General features: G+C 42.7%; 1 protein-coding gene across 2 annotated transcripts; it reads right to left on the minus strand.

Moving 5' to 3' along the window:
• Positions 1 to 39: 39 nt before the first annotated feature.
• LOC103371541 (ELKS/Rab6-interacting/CAST family member 1) lies at positions 40 to 19217 on the minus strand. Of its 2 annotated transcripts, none has more exons than XM_008300899.1 (20): positions 19085 to 19217; positions 17081 to 17874; positions 16784 to 16972; positions 13814 to 14105; positions 12941 to 13068; positions 12754 to 12828; positions 12515 to 12670; positions 12133 to 12300; positions 11722 to 11889; positions 11465 to 11602; positions 11203 to 11343; positions 10839 to 10979; positions 10488 to 10681; positions 8763 to 8898; positions 8504 to 8635; positions 7427 to 7587; positions 7072 to 7219; positions 5675 to 5770; positions 4074 to 4259; positions 40 to 2763 (listed from the first exon to the last, which is right to left on the minus strand). In XM_008300899.1, the coding sequence occupies exons 2-20, from the start codon at positions 17624 to 17626 to the stop codon at positions 2626 to 2628; spliced, it is 3333 nt and encodes a 1110-aa protein (XP_008299121.1). In that variant the 5' UTR covers positions 17627 to 17874; positions 19085 to 19217; the 3' UTR covers positions 40 to 2625. The 2 variants fall into 2 exon arrangements, with proteins under 2 accessions (XP_008299121.1, XP_008299120.1); XM_008300898.1 differs by having other exon boundaries at positions 12754 to 12831.
• Between the last annotated feature and the right edge of the window lie 218 nt (positions 19218 to 19435).

Genomic DNA, 19435 nt, shown 5'->3' on the forward strand with positions numbered 1-19435 from the left:
TACACTGTACATGGCAGCCAAAAATACTTGACAAGAAAACAAGGCTTATAATTTATTTATTTACATACATACAAAATCCAAATAACTCACAAACATGTCTGTTTTGCTTTCTTTTTACACAGTTTGATTCTTAACACGAACAGACAGAAGGCAGTACATTTCTTATACAAATGCCAAAAAACAAACAAACAAAAAATAAACAAATACCATGAACTCGACAGAAGCCCCTTAATCAGCTCTGTGTTCCGCAATAAGGAGTCAAGAAAAAGAGATGACCAGACATTAAGGCAAGGGCGGGGACACACAGGCCAAAGTAAGGGAAAGAAAACACTTTGAAAAAATGCTTTCCTCTCAACCCAGCGGTGACGGGTTACAAGGAACGGAAAGAAAAAGAATCTCCACTGAGAGGTTTGACAGACGAGAAGTAAAAAAACAAGCACCTCGCCAGCATCCTCTGAGGTTCCCTCCCAAACTGATCTGTAAATCTACGACACATAGGAAGTTTGCTAGAAAACATCTATTTTTAGTTGTATACTGACGCAGTTCTACTGTTGTGTAACATTGTGTTCCTCTTATACCAGCGGGAGGTCCAGGATGGTTGGAGACTTATTTTTATCCATCAGTCTGCCTTTGACATCAACCAACAGAAAATCATCGACATAAACGAAAATACGACAACACTGGAATCTCAGCATAATACATTTACATCACCGTCTGGTGAAAGGATATAAAAAAATGACAATTAGAAATAAATGCAAGAAAAGTACTCTCCCATCACACAGTCACGGTTTGAAAACATTTGCAGTTCACACATTATTTTGACACAAGGTTTTTTTTTGACACTTCTTTCCTCAGTTTCTGCTGAGGACACTAACTCCACGGTCATTTTGTTCAGAGCAGTTTGCTCTTCAAGATTCTGTGCAAACATTCAATGCATATCGATACAGTAAACATTTTATATATATATATGTATTATATTTATATATATATCTCTATAGAACATGACTTTCCGCAAGTTATGGCAGTACTGTCACACACACACATTTTGTCCTGAGGACAAAATTAGACACAAAAGACAACTGCACTGCTTTTAACTTTTCAGATTTTTTTTTTTTTAAAGAATGCACAACACCTTCCACTTAATTACCTTTATTCAGTCACTGTACGTGTTAAATGTCACGTTATTTACAAACTGATCTAAAAAGTCAAAATCTGCTGAAAAGTGACTTTCGTTTCCTGTAAATGTAGATGCACTTAGTAATTAAAAACCTCAGCCCTGAAGATTTCAAAAAATACAACAACGGAGGCATCGCTTGTATTTTTTTTTCTTTTCTATGTGATCTGAAAAATACAAGAAAAAAAAAAAAAGGAGTTTATCGCTTGTATTCTTCAGTGATTCAGTTGACGAACTAAAGATCAGGTGGGCTTTAAGTAACGTCTATAGAAACTTTGGATGAGACTGGATGATCAGATCAAAAATTCTTACATCATGCCTTAGCACCAATTTTACAGAGGAATAAATATCCCTGCGTTAGGTCCAGTACTGATCTCTGTGCATGCTCCAAGGCCACTAGAACGTTCTCAAAAGAAACATTGCATACCTCAAACAAGTGGACGTTGTGTGCAAAACCATCTAAAAATTAATACGTCACCATTAATAAAAGCTTTTTTCTTTTTTGTTTTGTTTTTTAAGATCCTCTCTCTCATCCATTGAGAACATATTGTGTTACTAAAAATCTGATCTTTGATCCGCGCCAAAGGTCGAGACTTGATCCCCCTCTAATGCCGATGACCCAGCCACAGACGACGCAGTAACGTACCTACAACCTAATCCTAGCTACACGGACAAATCCACAGCTCAGAGAACATGCTGGTTAAAAGTGGCATTTCATAGGTGTTACTACTTGGGTAGCGACACTGACTAAGATACAAAAAGAAGCATCTGCATGGCTCCGTGACGCAACCGCTGAACTCGGCTCCTCTCGGCCCCCCTCTAGATGTAGCAGCTCCCTAATTCACCAAGACAAAAAAGTGCTTTCCTGTCCCATGTAGGGAATAAATGTACCCCTTTAAACTTGAGAGATTTATGAGTAGGAGTAAAAGATGAAAGTGGGTTGAGGTAACTGTGCCTCATCTGGCAATTCCTGCTCTGAATGAAGCAGTCTAGGGAGAGGAAGGTTGGCAGTACACTCCAAGACTTTGTGCGGAAGTTTGCTCATTTAATCTGATCGCCTTTCTCTCCCAGCGCACCTGTGTGCTATGATGAATGCCAACCATGTCGTGAGGTTTGTACTTGACTTCTTCTCTTTCTACTGTAACTTCGCCATCTGCCGTGGCTGTCAATAAATGAGCAGACGATGGTTTGCAGTGCAGCCTCTGTGAACATCCCTAATTAGATTTTTTTTTTTTTTTTTGTTGCCAGCCTGACATTAGAGCAGCATATGAGACAGGAAAGCACTCAAGAGTCCTGTGAGTTTGTTGCAGGGTAAACGAGGGGGACAAAGAAGAAGAGCCCAGCGGGGTGAGATAATGCCCCCAGCTTTCTCTCTTCCTTCCAGGAGCCTTTACTGGGTGGAGGTAGGGGGCACCTGGGCTCGGCCGGGTTTATGTCTGAGGTCAGAGTTGTCAGCATGACTCCTCCAGGGCATTGACAACCTGCTCCAGGATATCGGGGCAGTAGTCTGCAATCTGCTGGAGAACAGAGTTGGCGTATTCCTGCAGCTCTCCGCTCTCCTTCTCACACACCTCCAGCTCCCGCTCCAACTGCAGGCAAGGCAGCAAGAATTAGAGTCTTTTTTTAAATCACAATTTCAATACAGCGATCAGTAAAATTCTGCTTCGTTTAAAAAAATGAGAAATATTTAGCAAGGTTGAAGACATGAACGTGGCATCAGAAAACTCATACACAACAATCACTCGTCTACTGAAGAAAAACAACTGTTCCATGTGAAACAAATTCTTCAAACTCTACCTCCACATTTTAAAGTGATGGTTTAGTTTCTGAAGTGGGCTTGTTCGAGGCACGTATCCACTCTGTGTATTACCTACAGCAGGTCATGAACTCCCCTGATTAGGAGAAGCAGAAAGAAATCCTAGCATGAAAGCTAAAAAAATGAACTGCTGTGGACGGGATCAGAGACAAAACGTATTTTAGCCGCCTTAAAAAAAATCTTTACCAGTTTGTGCTATATTTACAATATTTTCACTGCTTTACCTTCAGTCCGTTCTTTTTGACGAGGCAACACTTGTCTTCAGAGAGACCAGACAACGTTGCAAAAACATTAATTTCACCTCACAGAACACGTGAATTGTCTGTTTTTGTGTTTTCACATGCTTGTCAAGCTATAAGCTAATTTTGCTCTTCAAGGTAAAGCAGTGAAAATATTCTAAATATAATGCACACTTAAAACTAAAATAGATTTTTTTTTTTTTTTAAAGTGGACCTGTTCTACGTGGATAAAACACATTTTGCTGTCGATCCTGCTCATTGTTTAGCTTCCGTGCTTGTTCTCCAGGCTGCTTCTCCAATGGTGATGATCTACTGTAGGAAATACACTGACCGCCCATAAGTACCTCAAACAACCAAAGCAACCCAACTATCCCTGAGTTAATGCTGTGACTGACAGGGTTCTTAAAGCAGGAATAAGCAAAAGCAAGTCATGCAAATTGAAATTAACTTCCTGGTAAATCAATGTGTCCCAACTTAATCCACTTTGCAATCGAAATTTCAGTTTCTTTGATCAGTTTTCCCTACTACACTTTTCACATTTCATTTAATACATTTTGGGATTAAAATGTTCGCACAAGCATTGTGTTTGTTTGTCTAAAATTCTCTATGTGTGTTTTATTTGATTGTAGCTGCACTTGATTTGACCAACTTCTCTTTGTGATTTTAAATGTTATTTTATTTTTTTTATAGGAGCTCCACAAATAAACCTACCTCCCCTAAAACAGGCCTAACATGTCTCGTGCTATTTTTTTTAACAAATATTATGCATATATTTATTCATATATACATAACATGAATAAACCCCATATGACGTGATGTACAGACAAAGGAGTTCCTCCATTACCTGTTCCACGCTCATTTTCTGGAGCTCCTCCTCCCAGTCTTCGGGGTCGCTGTGGTGGTAGTGAGAGGGTGGTGTGAGCTGGCTGAGGATGCTGGGGTCCCGGTCGTGGCAGAGGTCTGTCAGGTGGGCGATGTAGAGTTTGAGCTTACTGCGGTTCTGGGACAAGGCTAGAAGAGGGGGTATCATCTGCAGGGAGGGAGGGAGAGAGGGGAAACGTAGGAAAAGATACAGATTAATACAAGGAAATATTCACACCAGAAGAAGAACAAAGAAGAGCTATATTCCAACTGTTGAACATAATGAGAGTAACAAGCTCAAGACACCATTTCCATTTAAAGCAACAACAGATTCCATGAGAGAAAAACAAAGCATCATCATCTGCATGCATGCTCACCGATCCATCACCATCTCACATTAAAGCCAATATTCTTGCATAAATAAACAGCGTATATGTATGTCTATGTAGCTCTAACAAACTTACTCAAACACTGATAACATTGAAGTTAAAACCCATATCTGACACCTGTTTGTGTGCAAAACTACGATGCTTTAGATTGAGATGATGAGACCCTTTGCTTGCACATGCAAAACACACACACACACACACACACACCACTGAAACACTAACCCACATTGCCGCACCCACAAAAAAAACAATACATGAACAGTGTTGAAGCACAGGATGAATTTGTGAAAACAATAAGGACGGTGACCTTCAACATGAAAAAGAGAGGACTGACACGACAATGAGAAAACCACAAATGAATGAAGGACGAGTAAACATGCCGATGTAGCAGCAAAGAAAGGAGCGACAGATTCTGGCTTTTCACACGAGCTCACCCTTCTGAACAAAATGGCTGAGAGAGAGAGAGGGTGAGGGCAAAAGGTTGGCTACGCCCAAATACCCTCCTCATCATCCTGATATCACCACAAGGTGAGGCAGTTGCAGCATTAGAAAGGAACACTTGGTTAGTGTGTGAGCAGACAAGGAAAGTAAAAATTCAGAAGAAAACAGAGGAAAACTTCCATGTCAATAATGTTAGTCCTTTTCAACCAGACACTACCTTGTTAACCAATTGATGGCAGACATTTCAGGGAAGTTGTTTGAGATTAAATAGAGACTTCTGATAAAGGTACTATATAGGATGTACTGCAAAATGTATACTACAACTGTGAAATTGTTTTATATTGCAGCATGCTACAGCAGGCTTAGCAGGTGTACAGTTTTGAAAAGCTGACGCAATAACACAGTGGCACTTCCTTATGCCCAAAAAATCCCACAGAAGCTAAAAATGTTAATGAACATTTACCTCATGAGTCTGACGATTGCAAAGAACCAGACTGAGCTACGGTTTGTTGCATAACTTTACTGCAAATGTAACATGAGTTTATGCTGGTTCTCCTGATATTTATGTTGCATTACAAGAGTAATATTATCTTACTGTTGATGTAAAACATACAGAGATTTTTTAGCAAACTGCAGATTTTGTTTCTTTTTTATTTGTCCATACTACATTTTGACCACATCACTGCTGGTATAGCAGGTGGTATAAAACAGCCATTGTCAAAGCTAACTGGTGACTGGTGGTGAATCAAACTACCTGATCTGGAGAGGGTTTGTGATTTGTGTGATCAGGTGCAGTCTTCAGATGGTCGTCCTCGTAGTTGTCTGCCATCAGCTTCATCCTGTTCTGAGTCTGTAAATTAAAGATGGAGAGAATTACAAAAACAAAAAAGGAGCGTGACAGTCATGCCGGTCATCAGTTGTTTTTTTTTTTTTAGCTTAATTGCTGGGATTCTGCTACTCTGCTGCATCCTGGAAGTGAGTTCAGTAAACCAGCAAGAATCAGATCATAGGTCATTTTCACAGCAGATGTTTTGACTCAAAGTAAGAAAAGCACAGGTGCTACTAGTAACATTATTGAAGGCCTCAAGGTTCTGTCCAGGTATCCTAATAAGCCACGACAATGAGCCAGCATGCATAAATATAATGCAACCATCCATTTTATTACTTAAACATGAGCTTTTTCCACACATGGAGCTGTGGATTCCCTTTTTATTTTGACCTCAGTATTGTTTTTGCGTGTCGATGTTTTTGTCTTTTCTATTCAGTAGTTCACTTTTTACGATAGCTCGTGTCAGTTTTGTATTAGGACATATTTTACCTGGTCTGGGAATGCCCTTATGGACAAAATAGAAGAGGCTGCACCTCCCTATACAGGATCTAGTTTCTTTTTAGTTCACATGTTGCCTTAGAAGTCACCTGCATTTTAAGTGCTTGTTTTATGTGACATTTAGTAGGGATAAAAACTAAAAAAAAAAAAAAGAGAGAGAGGTATTTTTAATTTAATGGACATAAATGAAAATGTTTCTGCAGAGGAGGGAGAAGGATGTGTGTCATTAAGCTGATAATGTAAAAGTCTCCCACCAGCTTTACATCCAAGACTACGACATGTCATTGTATCAGACCCTAGGTCACAACGGCAGCATTAGGAAACATTTTTGAAGCTGCTATTATATGCTCAAGGTTTTTTAAAGAAAATCCTTTTTGTCTCCTCTGCTACAGGCTGCAAAACAAGGACATTAATTGCTATGAACTGTTGGTCAAAACATCTGATGCGTTAGAGAATTATGTCAACCCACTTGTTTTCAAATCTACTTCATGTTCAGAATCAGCAACATAGTGAAGTGTGTCCCTGGTTTTTTCTTTAAATTATTGCGAACAGTAAAAGTTACGTCCCTGCCAGGACATACTTTACTGTGATTTTAGCAGGTCACCTTGCAGCGTTCCTGCTGATTACACAAACTGCTGTTACTGTAAAGTCACACTGAGCTAGTGTCCATTCGTTGCAGGTTCACCTTGACAGGAACACTGAGTTCTTGAATTATACATTCATGTTATACTTGAATGGGAGTAACCATGGTGAGAGTCCTTGACCCACTGTAGTGCCTCAGTCCTGTATATCCCTCCACAGAAAGCAGAAGCCCCTCTCTTCACCTGCTGCTTGAGCTGTTGCACCAGTCTGTCCTTCTCCCGCTTCAGCAGAGCCACCTCATCCTGGGTTTTCTTCTTCTTAGAGGAGGACAACTCCAGTAGTGCGATGTTAGCGTCCTTCTCACTGATAGCAGCCAACAGCGCCTCCTGCCTTTTAGGTGGAAGTGAAACAACATGGCATTTACCCACACAAGTAAATAGCTCAATTATCATTTATTATTCATAGCACAACATCGGCCTGCCAGCTGGGAAAAGCCAGAATTGGATGACATTTCACAAGATTAAGGCAGCGATCAATAATCCAGAGTCTATGCCACCCTACTGTGTATGTGTGCACGCGCAAACACACGAGCCTTACTTCATCTCCAGCACCTCCTCCAGGTGTTTCCTGCGCTCAGCTCGCAGGGTTGTGAGGTGCGCTTCTTTCTCACACAGAGACTGCTGGGTGGAGGCCAGCTTGGCCCTCATGGACTCCAGCTCCTGCTTCACCTTCTCCATGGCACCCAGCAGCTCCTCCATCTGGGGACACACACCAACACAAAACAATTCAACGATCAATAAAGCAAAACGGATTATTTGAAAGGCTTTTGTAAAAGCATTGGGCCTTTTTTTTTAAGAAAAGAAATCTGTCAGTGCGAACTGCTCTAATAAGAGGGAGGTGCAGTAGAATTTATAGAAGGCACTGACTGGGGGATCAACGATAACACAGGTGTGGTTTAACTATAGCAGTAGATTTCATTTACCTGTTATTTACTGTAAAAGATGCCGTTTAATATCAATACATACTTGAATCACATCTGGCTGAATGAGAGAATTAATTATTAATTCATCCTCTAAGTGTCAATTTTATTGGCTACTTGACACAGGAGCAAAGCCGCATCATTTTACCAGCAAACAGCAGGTAAACAAAATGGCACAAAGATTACACGGGCTGGAAACAACAGCAACACTTTACAAAAACATGCGCTCCAACAACGTTACCAAGCTTCACAAACGTGTCCATTGCAGGGCTGTTGCATGAAGGCTGCATGAATTGTACAGGTGTTGCTTTGATTGTGTCCACCCTCTGTAAGTGTGGTTGCTCACTGATGGAGGTCACACACACTGGGCTCATACCTTAGACCACTTAAAGTGGGCGAGGTTGGACTCATGCATTGGATTGAGTGAGTGCTTCTGAGAGGCGGATTGTAGCAGCGAGAAAACAAGAGAAGACGACAAGCAAAGATGAAAGAACTGAGAGAGAAGGAGGCCAGAGAGGAGGAGGGAGGTGGAGAAAGGAGCAGTGACACCACAGCGGCAGCAAAAAGGTGACAGAAAGAATCGCAGTACATGAAGTTGCTCCTGTTTTTAAGTATTTAGATGAGTTTGGTCGTGGTCCTGTTGCTTGGTTAATATTACTTTGTCATGCGTGTGTGTTCCTGTGTGGGTGGTGTACCTGTTTCTCCTGGAGTGACCTGGCAGCCTCCTCCTGTGCGAGCACCATCTCTCGCTCAGCGGTGATTTGAACGCTCTCTCTCAGGGCCTCCTCCAGCTCCTCTATGCGCTCGCTCTTCTGACGCAGAGTGTCCTTTACAAGAGGAGCAGGAAGAGTTCAAATTTGCTTCGTTAGACACTGACGGAGCAAAGCAATGCCAGCAAATGTGAACTTTCCTACAGGGCGCGTATGGTCCAAGCAATCCACACGCAAGCCTCACCTTCACCTGCTGAGAGCTCTCAGACATGTTGTCCTCCCTCTTCCGGGCCTCCTCCATGAGTCGAGCATTCCTGCTCTTCTCCACTTGCTCCTTGTGCTTCAATGATGCCACTTTTTTCGTCTGGTCCTTCATTTGCCTACAAGAGAACCGTGGGATAGAGGAGGACACAGATATGTTATATATTCCGTTTGGAGAGAAAGCACAAACAATCCAACCTGGCAAGTAAATATAACATTTACCTTTCAAACTATAAACAGACAAAAAATTAAAGTGGGGACAATTTCTGCACATAAATAGTGTTTTTAAAGCACTTATCTTACATTTTTGGATCCGATTAAATGTAAAGAGTGAAGCGCACAGGAAGCATTTTCCCATATAGCAGTCTATTATTTAACACACTGAGCTTATTGGTGCATGACTCAGATGGCCTATCCATAAGTAAATAAAAGAGTTCATGCAAATATAGTCTTGGCACCACATATAAACATTGTATATGAGGTATGAGCCACTTGATGACTCAGATATTGCAACTTTATGATTGTAGCCGATTGATCAGTGCGCACAAAGTAAATACAATTTCAGGCAGCAAATATCAAATCACAACGTGGGCACACAGAGATATAATCCCATGAAAAGCTGCCCTTTAAAAACACACTGAAACGAAAGATACAGCCGTACAGAGTTGCCTTTTAAAACTTTAGACAGCCCCTGCAGAGAGTCAATCTCAGATTTGACTCAGGGTGAAAGACAGAACAATAAGAAGGTGAAAGAGGAAAAATGAGCCTGAGCAGAAGAAAGAGGTGAGACATAGAGTTCAATGTGTCAAGAAAAGACGATTGCTTGCAGCTCCACAGAGTGGCAAGAGGTGCAGAGAAATAGAGGGTGAGAAATGTGAGAAGAGGACAAAGAGAGAAAAGGTGTCATGATCGGAGGGAGAGGAAGGTGCGAATACTAACCTGGAGGCCAAACTGGTGGGGTGAGAAATTTCCCAGTGTAAAGGCAAGAAAGCAGTAAAGAGAAAAGCAGACTCAGACTAAGAAGAAGAGCAAATATGAAGAAAAAGAGAGAGGGGCTCATGCACATCAGCTCTAGGATTATACAGCATCTTTCCTACACCTCTGTCATAAAGCAACATGGTTCATTCCATACAGTAAAGAGAACAAACATTGCAGAAACACTATTATGAAATCTGCTAACAAACTGCACCACACAAGCTCTTAAACCAATACTGCCGAGGTGCCAAATGGCAGATGGCCAAATTGGACTAAATATAATGAATCTGCCGCAACTGTCTCCACAGTGACATGATGTCATCGATGGAAAATTTGTACCAGTTGTGAGGAACAAGGGTCAGGCAGAAACGGATGGAAACTACAGTCTGCGATCACCACAAAAAACAGAATCAATCATCAGAAATTCTGTAACACTCATTTCAGAGCTAACAACCAGGAAGCTGCTGCATACAAAAATCAATGGCAAACATATATTAGCTATTGCACAGCGACGAGGGAAAAACCCTGGCGGTCGAGAATTGATGTCTGCATATTTCAGCACTGAAGAATTTGAAGTCTGTATCAGAGGAACCTATAATCGTGTGAGGATTTTTCTTTTATGGAAGCAAACTGTGGACCTACATTATTCCTAATCAGTTACTTGATATTTATAATTGTATTATTGTGTCCATCCCCTGAACATCCAGCGTGCACACTGACAACATTCACCCACCTCTCCAGCTCACTGATCTTTTTGTCCTTGTCATTCTTCTCATTCTCCATTTCCCGAAGTATCTCAAGGAGGCGGTCCACCTCAGCCTGCGCCTTCCCAGAATCCTCTCTGTGGCGGGCCACTTCCTGCTCAAGGTTCTTAATTCGTTCAGCTAGCTCAGTATTGGCTTGAGCTTCCAGTGCTGCATTTTGTGCCTGACGGAGAGAAGACTCTGGTTAGAAATCACTTCAGGGTCAGCGGGCAAGGACCAAAAAAGCTCTAGCTATATCACAGTTATATAAAATAAATATTGAACAGCATCATATCAAGCTTAGTCAGCCACATAGGTTGTCTGTGTTTAAGGCATCTCACTCTCTTAAGGTGGTTCTCCAGTTTGAGGCACTCCTCCTTTTTCTGCTCCAAGGTAATCTCCATGCTCTTGAGTTTGGAGTCTTTCTTCAGCCCCGAGGACGCCAGGGATGATGCATGCTCCTTCAGGTCCAACAAAGAGGTCTGCACATACACACAACCACATACACAGAGGTATAGGTGAACTTGTTCCAGCTTATTAAACGAGCAGAGCATGAGACCGAAGAGACTGAAAATACATTATATCCAATAAAAGGCATCCATGACTCACGGCAAACTAATAGAAACGGCTGACAGCAATGTTTCACTGTATTAATAGAATCACAGTACACCGGAGTTTGTCTGTTTTTCTGCATCCATTTCTCACCTCTCTGTCTGACAGGTCTCCCTGCAGTAAGCTCAATCTCTCCTTCAACTCTTTCAGTTCCTTCTTGTTGGAGTCAAGCTCCTCGGTCTTCTCCCGGTCATCTCTATCTCGCTGCTCCTTTAGACGCTCAATGATGCGCTCCTACAAAGAGTTGGAGAAAACAATCGCACAATATGCTTTCACTGCTAAAACCAACCAACAAATGTACATAGCTACAAATGCACAGATACACAAGAACAAATTCCAGTTTGCGTAAATTCACCTTTTCTGCAAGAGACTCCTCCAGCGTTGTGAGAGCGGTGTCAGTATTGGAGGTGTCTGCCTGCAAGGACTTCACTCTCTCCTTCAGACTGCTCATCTGCTTCTCCTTGTCCCTCAGCTGCTCCTGCAGGTTCTCAATCTGCAGCGCAAACACAAGCAACCTTCAGTCAAAACGGACACCAATCACAGGACACGTGCTGTGACATGATGGATGCAACTCGACAGAAGTTCTTGTAAATGGTTCTTTGTCAAAATCACCTTCTTCTGCAGTACATTAACTTTGCGCTCCTTAACCTCCAGCATGTCCTTGAGGTCGTGGATTTCCCCATTAAGGGTTCCCTTCTCCTCGGACATTTCTTGTATCTGCTTGCTCTTCTTATTCAGAGTGGCTTCCTTCTCTTCCAAGCGCAGACGCAAGGCATCCACCTGATGAGGAAGGGGTAAATAAATTACAACAGCCATAAATGTATACGGGTCAAGTTTAAAATGCCTGTGGACAAGAGCAAATAAAACAGGCATCTTCTTAACACATAGCAATTTATGTGTGTCTTTAATTTGCTGCATTATCAATCCTACATCCCTCCTCTCACTGCACATAAGTACCCTCAGAGTGTCCTTGTTGTATATCCATATGCAGTTTAAGAGAGTATAGATACGCATCTTCTGTACCTCTGTCTGTAAGATGGCAGCGCGCTGCTCCTTGGCAGTGAGGGATTCCTTGAGGACTTCAATGTGTTGCTTGCTATCTGAGAACTGGTTGGTTAGTGTTTCCAGTTTAGTCTGCAAACCAAGCATCTCGGTGTCCTTCCTGGAGAGGTCCTGCTTCACCTGCTCCATCTGAAAAATACAAGTTGAAGGCAGAAGGGAAAGAGGGAGGGTTGGACAAGAAAGTGATGCTTCCTGTGAATCCAACATTGAAACTGGCTGAAAATCAAGATTTTTCAGGAGGAATCTGAGTCCTACTTTAATGTGTTTTATGTATTAGAGCTGAAAAAGAAAGAAGAATTAAAGCAGTTTAGTCAAACTAAACCAATATCAGCTTGTCTCTGACCTTGTTCTTCATAAACTTGGTGTGACTGCGGTACACCTCCATCTGCTTCATCTCCTCCTGACGCTCCTCGCAGCTCAGGAGTCCATTGGATTTCAGCATTAGAAGCTCCTCCTCCATGTCCCTGAGGCTCCGTTCCATTGAGTTGATTTTTGCATCCTGGGGTTGACATTGAAAGGTTACCACTTATAGCATTGCATGACACCACACACAATAAACACAATCTTTATTTAAATTCTCACCTTCATGTCGATGACAGTTTGTAAAGCCTTGGTTTTGGTGGACTCGGGGGTTCCTTCGTAGCGACGATGGAGTTCCTGCTGGGTCGGATATTGAATGTTGCATGAATGTCTAAAATACTTATGTGCACTGTCAAATCTGACAAAAGACATTTAATGTGTATGTCATCCTGTGTGTACTGGACAGTACCTCTCTTAGTGCGGTAATCTCTCTGTCTCTCTGGTCCAGTAAACTCTCAAGGTGATGCCTGTGCATCTCTGCATCAGCCAGTCTCCTGGTCCTTTCCTGGTCCTCCTCTGATGCCTTTGCAGATGGTCCTGGCACAGCAAACACAACAACTTTGTCAACATGATGAAGTCGGTAAAAAGGTATTTATGTAGACGAGAGGTTTACAACAGGCAACCTGACAACCATAAGTCCTGTGGTTAACTCGCTGTGCCAAACACAGAGGCTCACTGTTTTATGCTTCAGACAAAAGCTGATCTGTTCAGCAAGCATAGATGCCTAAACTAGATCAGCAACTCCGCATTGAACATGAAACAAAAGCAAACAATGGCTGAAGCACACAGTATCTGAATTGTTTGTCAGTATATATTTATTGTACTTATTTAAGTTATTTTTAAGGGAGTTGGCTTTCTGTAACATTTAGTTTGTCAAATGTGACATCTTTGGTATTTTGTGCTCACAAGACTGAAACTTGAAATTATTTTGAAGGATGCCAATGCAAAGACCTCAAGTGTTCAAAAGCTCCTGGTTAAGCTGAGATGATACATGGTGGATAATTAATGGAGCAAAGAATGTCATGTTTGACCCAAGTCTCAATGGAGCTAAGTAAATAAAGGGTGGAGGCAGAGTGGCTTGAAGTGTCCAACACTCACTGAGACCTAAAATGCTCATGGAAGAAACTTGTTGCTGACTTTGCTGTTTTTCCTGTTGACGCTTAGAGTTAATATGAATGAATATTATGAAACTATTAGCCAACAGAGGAAAAGCAGCAGTCATTTCTCCACTGGTACTTAATTAAAAATCTAATTAAGTTATTCTCTCAAGGCCTAAATCCACCTTTACTCTGCAGCATCTCCAGAAGTTTCTTGATGGACTCGTCTCGGGCTCCCAGGGTTTGCTTCTGTGTGTCAATCCTCAGCTCCATCTCCTCCAGGGTCTTCCTAAGAAGGAAGAGCTCTTTGGCCTGCCTCTCATGTTCGCCCTGTAACCGCCGGTAGTTCTCCTCTGTAGGTTCAGATGTCAGGGCCAGGTCCCTTCCTTGGTTGGCAGGATCTTGCTGGAGCAGCTGGTTCAGGTCCCTCTGGATCCTCAGTTCATCCTGGAGAGCCTGAACGGTCATCTGGAGATGCTGAGGATAGAGAGAAGACACACATGTATTTGTTGACATTTATCCGTTTGCAAGCCTTTATTACAAGATGATTTATACAGGGGTACATGAAGTGAAAAATGTATCGATCATTTGAATGATACCAAGGCTGCAACCACTTTACTTTATGGGAATGGATACTGGCAGAATATTGTGTTACAGCCTGTTTAAAAATCAGCCTCTAATCATGACTGAAAGTTTAGCAATGCCTCGACTGATGCACCCTCAACAGGCAGGCTTTGTGGACAGTGTTACATTTCATGCCCAAAGAAATACAAGTGGTGAAACACAATCGGCCCAGTATAGTATTGCATTGTTTGTGGCATCTGACGCCACGGACACTTGGCAGAGATCCTGTGAGACAGTGACACAAGGCTGTGTTACACTGTGCTCTGAACCAGCTGTGAGCGTTTTCAGACGACAGAACAAAGAGAGAAGTCAGTGTCTGCCTTCGTTTCTCTCTGTCCTCCGCCTCCAGCCCCCTCCCTTTTACTTCCTTTGTCATCCTCTCCTTCTCCCTCCACCAGCAACACACTATTCATCTACCTCGCCTGCTCTCACCCCATCTCCTCCCTCTAATACTCTCACCTCTCCTCTTGCTAACTGTCCCTTTCCATCACCCTCTCCACCCCGTGACTAAGGCTGACTCACTGCTGTGACTGCACCGATCCGACATACACACAGGCAGATGCATGCACAGATAAGCACCGAAACACACACACACACACACACACCTTCTCTCTTCCTCAGCCCCCATATTCTCACTCTCTCTGCCTGAGGAGAGACAACAGTCAGGTGTCTGGGTGAGCACAAAGCATAAGACCTATGATGCACTAACTAAACTGATCTAACCGTCAAGTCACATTTTGTAATGACACTGAACACGATGAATCAGACCTCTGCTGCTGCTCATATACTGTGTAAAAGTTAAAATGGTAGAGACGCTCACTGTGTAAAGTTTTTCTTCTTTAATTCTCTCTTATTGTTGAAATCTCATGTCTGGTCTTTCTCTGTGTCCTGTGATAAATGTGATATTTTATTTATGTGACAAGGAGTAATTAGCAAGAAATAACTGGTGATTATTCAGTGACTATCTGACCTTTTTTTTTTTTAATGAGAAGAGAAAGATGACAGCGAGTTCATACTGCTACACATGGTAACATTGCACAAGGTAACAGCAGATGTTTTTCACGGCGGAATGTAAATAAATGCCCTGTGGTAAGGAAAAATCTAAATTATACATGTAAACACACAATTGCAGACGTACTGTATGCACATTCAGTTGGACCTCTATTCAATGAGGGCAGGCAGTTTAACCGGAGCCGTAATCATCCAATTGTCTTTGAGAGCTTGTGTGTGTGTGTGTGTGTCCATGCCTTCCACTGCATGTGTGCCAGCGTGGGAGGTGGAGGCAGACATATGAAAGCAGACATCTTTAAATTAAAGCACCCGCTGATTAGCCCTGCGCTAGTCGGGCATTACTGGGAATTAGTCCAGAGTGTGATTTTGTGACTCAGCAGGAGTGAAAACAGCAAATTATACAGGTCTGCCCATCCATTAAGAATCACAGCGAAACAAAGACGATTTCTCTTCATTAATGAAACCTAATTGCACAAGTCCTACATCGTAGTGTAGGGTTTTAACAAAGACCTTGTCTCTATTTATCTTGTTACTCTTATCAAATACATATTTGTGAAACGGCATGCGTGCAGGCAGACCCACGCTGTGGAACAAAGAATCGGCCTTGAATTTTGTGAAGTTTGTGTCTCTAAAAATAGAAAATTGGCACAGATGTAGTAAAAGGGAGTGAAAGGCTAATGAAAATACTTGGTTTCCGCACCTGACATCGGAAGAAAACAACCACTTTCGATGAACGGCAACACACATTCAGCTGTACAATAACAGGTCCGGCACACTGTCGTATCCTTCATTTTGACAGGTCTTGGACGCAGAAGTGTGTGGAATCAATACTAGATTTTCATACCCCGTCTAAAGGAACCTGGATCGAAGGAGAAGCTAGACAAAATGCTGTCACCGAAAACTTTTCAGGAAATCAAAGCGGTCACCGTATTAGTGGACGCCCTCACGCTCATAGTTTGTTTTTTCTTTATCTGTTTTTGATCATTTCACCTCAATATGTCGCGTCAGCTGAGTCCAAAACATGTGGCAAACCAAAAGAGAACATTATGTTCAATGCTCTTGAATGCGCATAACTCACATAATAAATCTATTTACAACCAGTCCTTTGAAACTGCTCACGGCAACAATATTCTCATCTTATGCAGTGCTTAAACTACTACGCATACATCCACTTTTGAATATACCTTTTCAACATATTTTATCCTGTTCACCACATGCAGCAATTTCTAAAACATACAGAGATGCTAATGCAGCCATTAGACTTGGGCCCTCTTTCATCTACTAAGCACGAGCATATACGAGTAGCTGCATATAAGAGGATTAACTAGATGTTCAAAAACTGCCTCTAACCTATGCAGAGAAGAATAGGAGGGAGACACACTTGTACTAAAGCTGACACACTGGATGAAATGTATTTTTCTACTCAAGCATGCCTGGCCCAGGCAGTTTGATGACTCCATTCAAAATGTAAGAAATAAGTCGATGAGATCAGAAACAAATAAATATAAGGGAACGCTTACCTGTGCTTCATCTTGAATAACACGGTATTGTTCCTTCCAGACGGTTATCTTAGAAACCTCATCTTTCCTCAGAGCTCGCTCCTTTTTTAATTCTGGGCTCCAGAATGTCTTGATAGAATTCATGGAGGAGCTGAGTTTGCTCTCCTTAACTTCCACTTCTCGCCGCAAGATCTCGTTCTCACGCAGAACCTGAGGAAGCAGGAAGAATGGTTAGGACATAATTACCGTATATGTGGTCTGTCAAATTACACTCCACATTTTTGAAAGTGCAAACTGGTAGAAATATTAGCAAAATACCTCTTTAAGCTGAGCCTGCAGGTCAAGTATGGTGTTGTCTCTGGCCTGCCTTAGAGAGTGGGGCACCGTGGAGGCCATGTGGTGGTCCCCAAAAGCTAGAGCATCACCTGCCATCATGCCTGCTGGCAGCACAGCGTTGGCAGGCACTGAGGTGGAGATATTGGGAGTGCTGGCGGCTACAACTCCACTGTTGCTACCTCTTGACCCATATGTCACCCTCTGTCTCCCCATGGTCGTCACTGTCCCGCCACTTTTGGGAAGGTGGTCCCCCGCCATGGCGACCTCATTGTCACTCAGGTACATTGGTCCCGAGGTGGCATATGCTGCATTGAGAGACTGGATGTTCTCCATGGAGAGCGTCTTGCCTCCTGCTCCTCCAGGACCGCCTCCGCTGCCTCCGGTGCTGTTGGTACGACGGTGTCCCATCCGAGGGGAACGGGGAAGGCGAGGGGAACGGCCAGATCCCTGATTACTCGCACCACCTCCATCTCTTCCTCCACTATGGTTGGCATCCCCTCTGCCAACAGAGCGGGCACTACCGTACATCTCTCACTAAATACAAGATAAGAGCTAACACCAAACTGACGCACAACCCCAACTATCCAATATCCTTGCAGGTTTTGTCGTTGTGACTTCTTCCCCCCGATATTGTGCCTCGGTGTTGGTGATCTGCTTCAACTGGAGACAGCGGACACAATGCTCATGATACAACCGAGCTCAGACACTCTCAGGGATGCTAACAGCCTCTCCTCTTCCAACAGGAGCTGTCCAGTGTTACAAATGATGACATCAACCTGCACAGAAAACACAGGCGTTCCCTGTAAACTGCACAGCAATTGCACACAACAGTAATTATTATAAATACAAGCGAATGCATGCAAAAGAGCAGGATTAGAGCAAAAACGAATCAAACTGGGAAACACTGTGCGTGTAGGTTTCACAGTCTTCCCTCCTGCAGTACAGACAGTTATGTAACTGTGAAAAGTCATGTCTAAGAACAAAATTCTCCTCACATGGGGTCCTTTGGAGGAAAAGCACATGCTAGTATTGTATCTGCTTCAGAGCACTGGATGGATAGGCAATTTAATGAAACAGTGATTTCACAAACATCTTCAACAAAAGGTTAAAGCTGAATGCTGTGATGTTTAATACGTCTTGATAATCCTACAACTTAAAATCCTGGCATCTAATGATCGGTTCTGGCTTTTTTTCCCCACTGTGATGGATCTAAATAAGGTGTCACATATTTAGTTTGTGAATGAATTCCCAGCACAGCCATTTAACTTCAGTCTGCGTGGCCTTGCTAGCAGCTAATGTCACGTTAACACACCGGCTAACAGTAACGGCTGACATTTCTTGTCTTCAACCGCCCGTTAACTCCGAATTATTCCACGTTTGCTCGAGTCGTGTGTAAATTAGTTCGTATATTCTGTCTGCAAAATGAATTCTGAATCATTTCACTAATGTGCTGACGCTATGGATTAAAACTAGCAAGGGAGGGAAAAGGGGATTGTCTATGGTGGACGTTGTGAGAGGGGGGAAAAAAAATCTCCCGACTTGCTTGGAAATTCCATACAAATAGGAATACAAGTTGTGAAATAGCCTAGCTAGATAGGCAATTTGATAAATTAGCTGTACGCGGTGTCAAAATGTGACCTATTTGACCAGAATTAAAGCATTTTCGCACAATCCCGGCGACACCGTACAGCGTCTGCTTTGGAGACACCCATATCAAACCATATCCATTTTCCTCCTCCTCTTGCTCAACGGCTTTTCATTTTAAGCTTTCTTCATTCACATGTCCACACACACACACATAGCTGCGAGGCATGTGAATACCAAAGAAAGAGGTGAAACATTAAATGCATATAGCGTTAGCTCGCCGTCACATACGGAGGCTAGTCCATCCCGGTTTATGTGGTCAAGCAGAATCTCTATTTTTTTTCTCTCGCTAACACAATAGCCAGTGGTAGGGAGAAAAAAAAACCTCTACAAACAAACTACCTTTCTCGTTGTCCGGTGGAGCTCAAATCGGTGCCGACGCTGAATCCTCTGTCAAGTGAGAACCGGCCGCGAGAACCGTCATTTTATGTTAATTTCTCGGTAAATGTGTATCTGATTTTGCCATCTTTTTTGCCAGCAGTAGCAGCGGCTCAGGAGAGCCAGGGCGCCTCAGTGACGTCAAGCCTCCTGTGCGCGCTCACGAGAGCCTTCTTCATCGCCACGCTTGAATTTTAAACGCGCGGTCACGGCCCCGAGGAGGGAGGGGGGTGAACGTGGACGGTCACATAAAGCAGACTTATAGAGAAATCCTGACAAAAATGCTAAGATTAGGATGGATGCGAGGTGAAAAGT

The sequence above is a fragment of the Stegastes partitus genome, unplaced genomic scaffold (genome assembly GCF_000690725.1).
Source record: "Stegastes partitus isolate 25-593 unplaced genomic scaffold, Stegastes_partitus-1.0.2 Scaffold1605, whole genome shotgun sequence".
NCBI classification, from domain to species: Eukaryota; Metazoa; Chordata; class Actinopteri; family Pomacentridae; genus Stegastes; species Stegastes partitus.

Coding starts and splice junctions, on each gene's coding strand:
- LOC103371541 (XM_008300898.1), bottom strand. CDS start 17,626: ATGTACGGTAGTGCCCGCTCTGTTGGCAGAGGGGATGCCAACCATAGT. Junction 7,220..7,426: donor GAGGAGGTGCTGGAGATGAA/GTAAGGCTCGTG, acceptor TCCACCTAAAAG/GCAGGAGGCGCTGTTGGCTG. Junction 4,260..5,674: donor ACAAACCCTCTCCAGATCAG/GTAGTTTGATTC, acceptor CCCTCCCTGCAG/ATGATACCCCCTCTTCTAGC.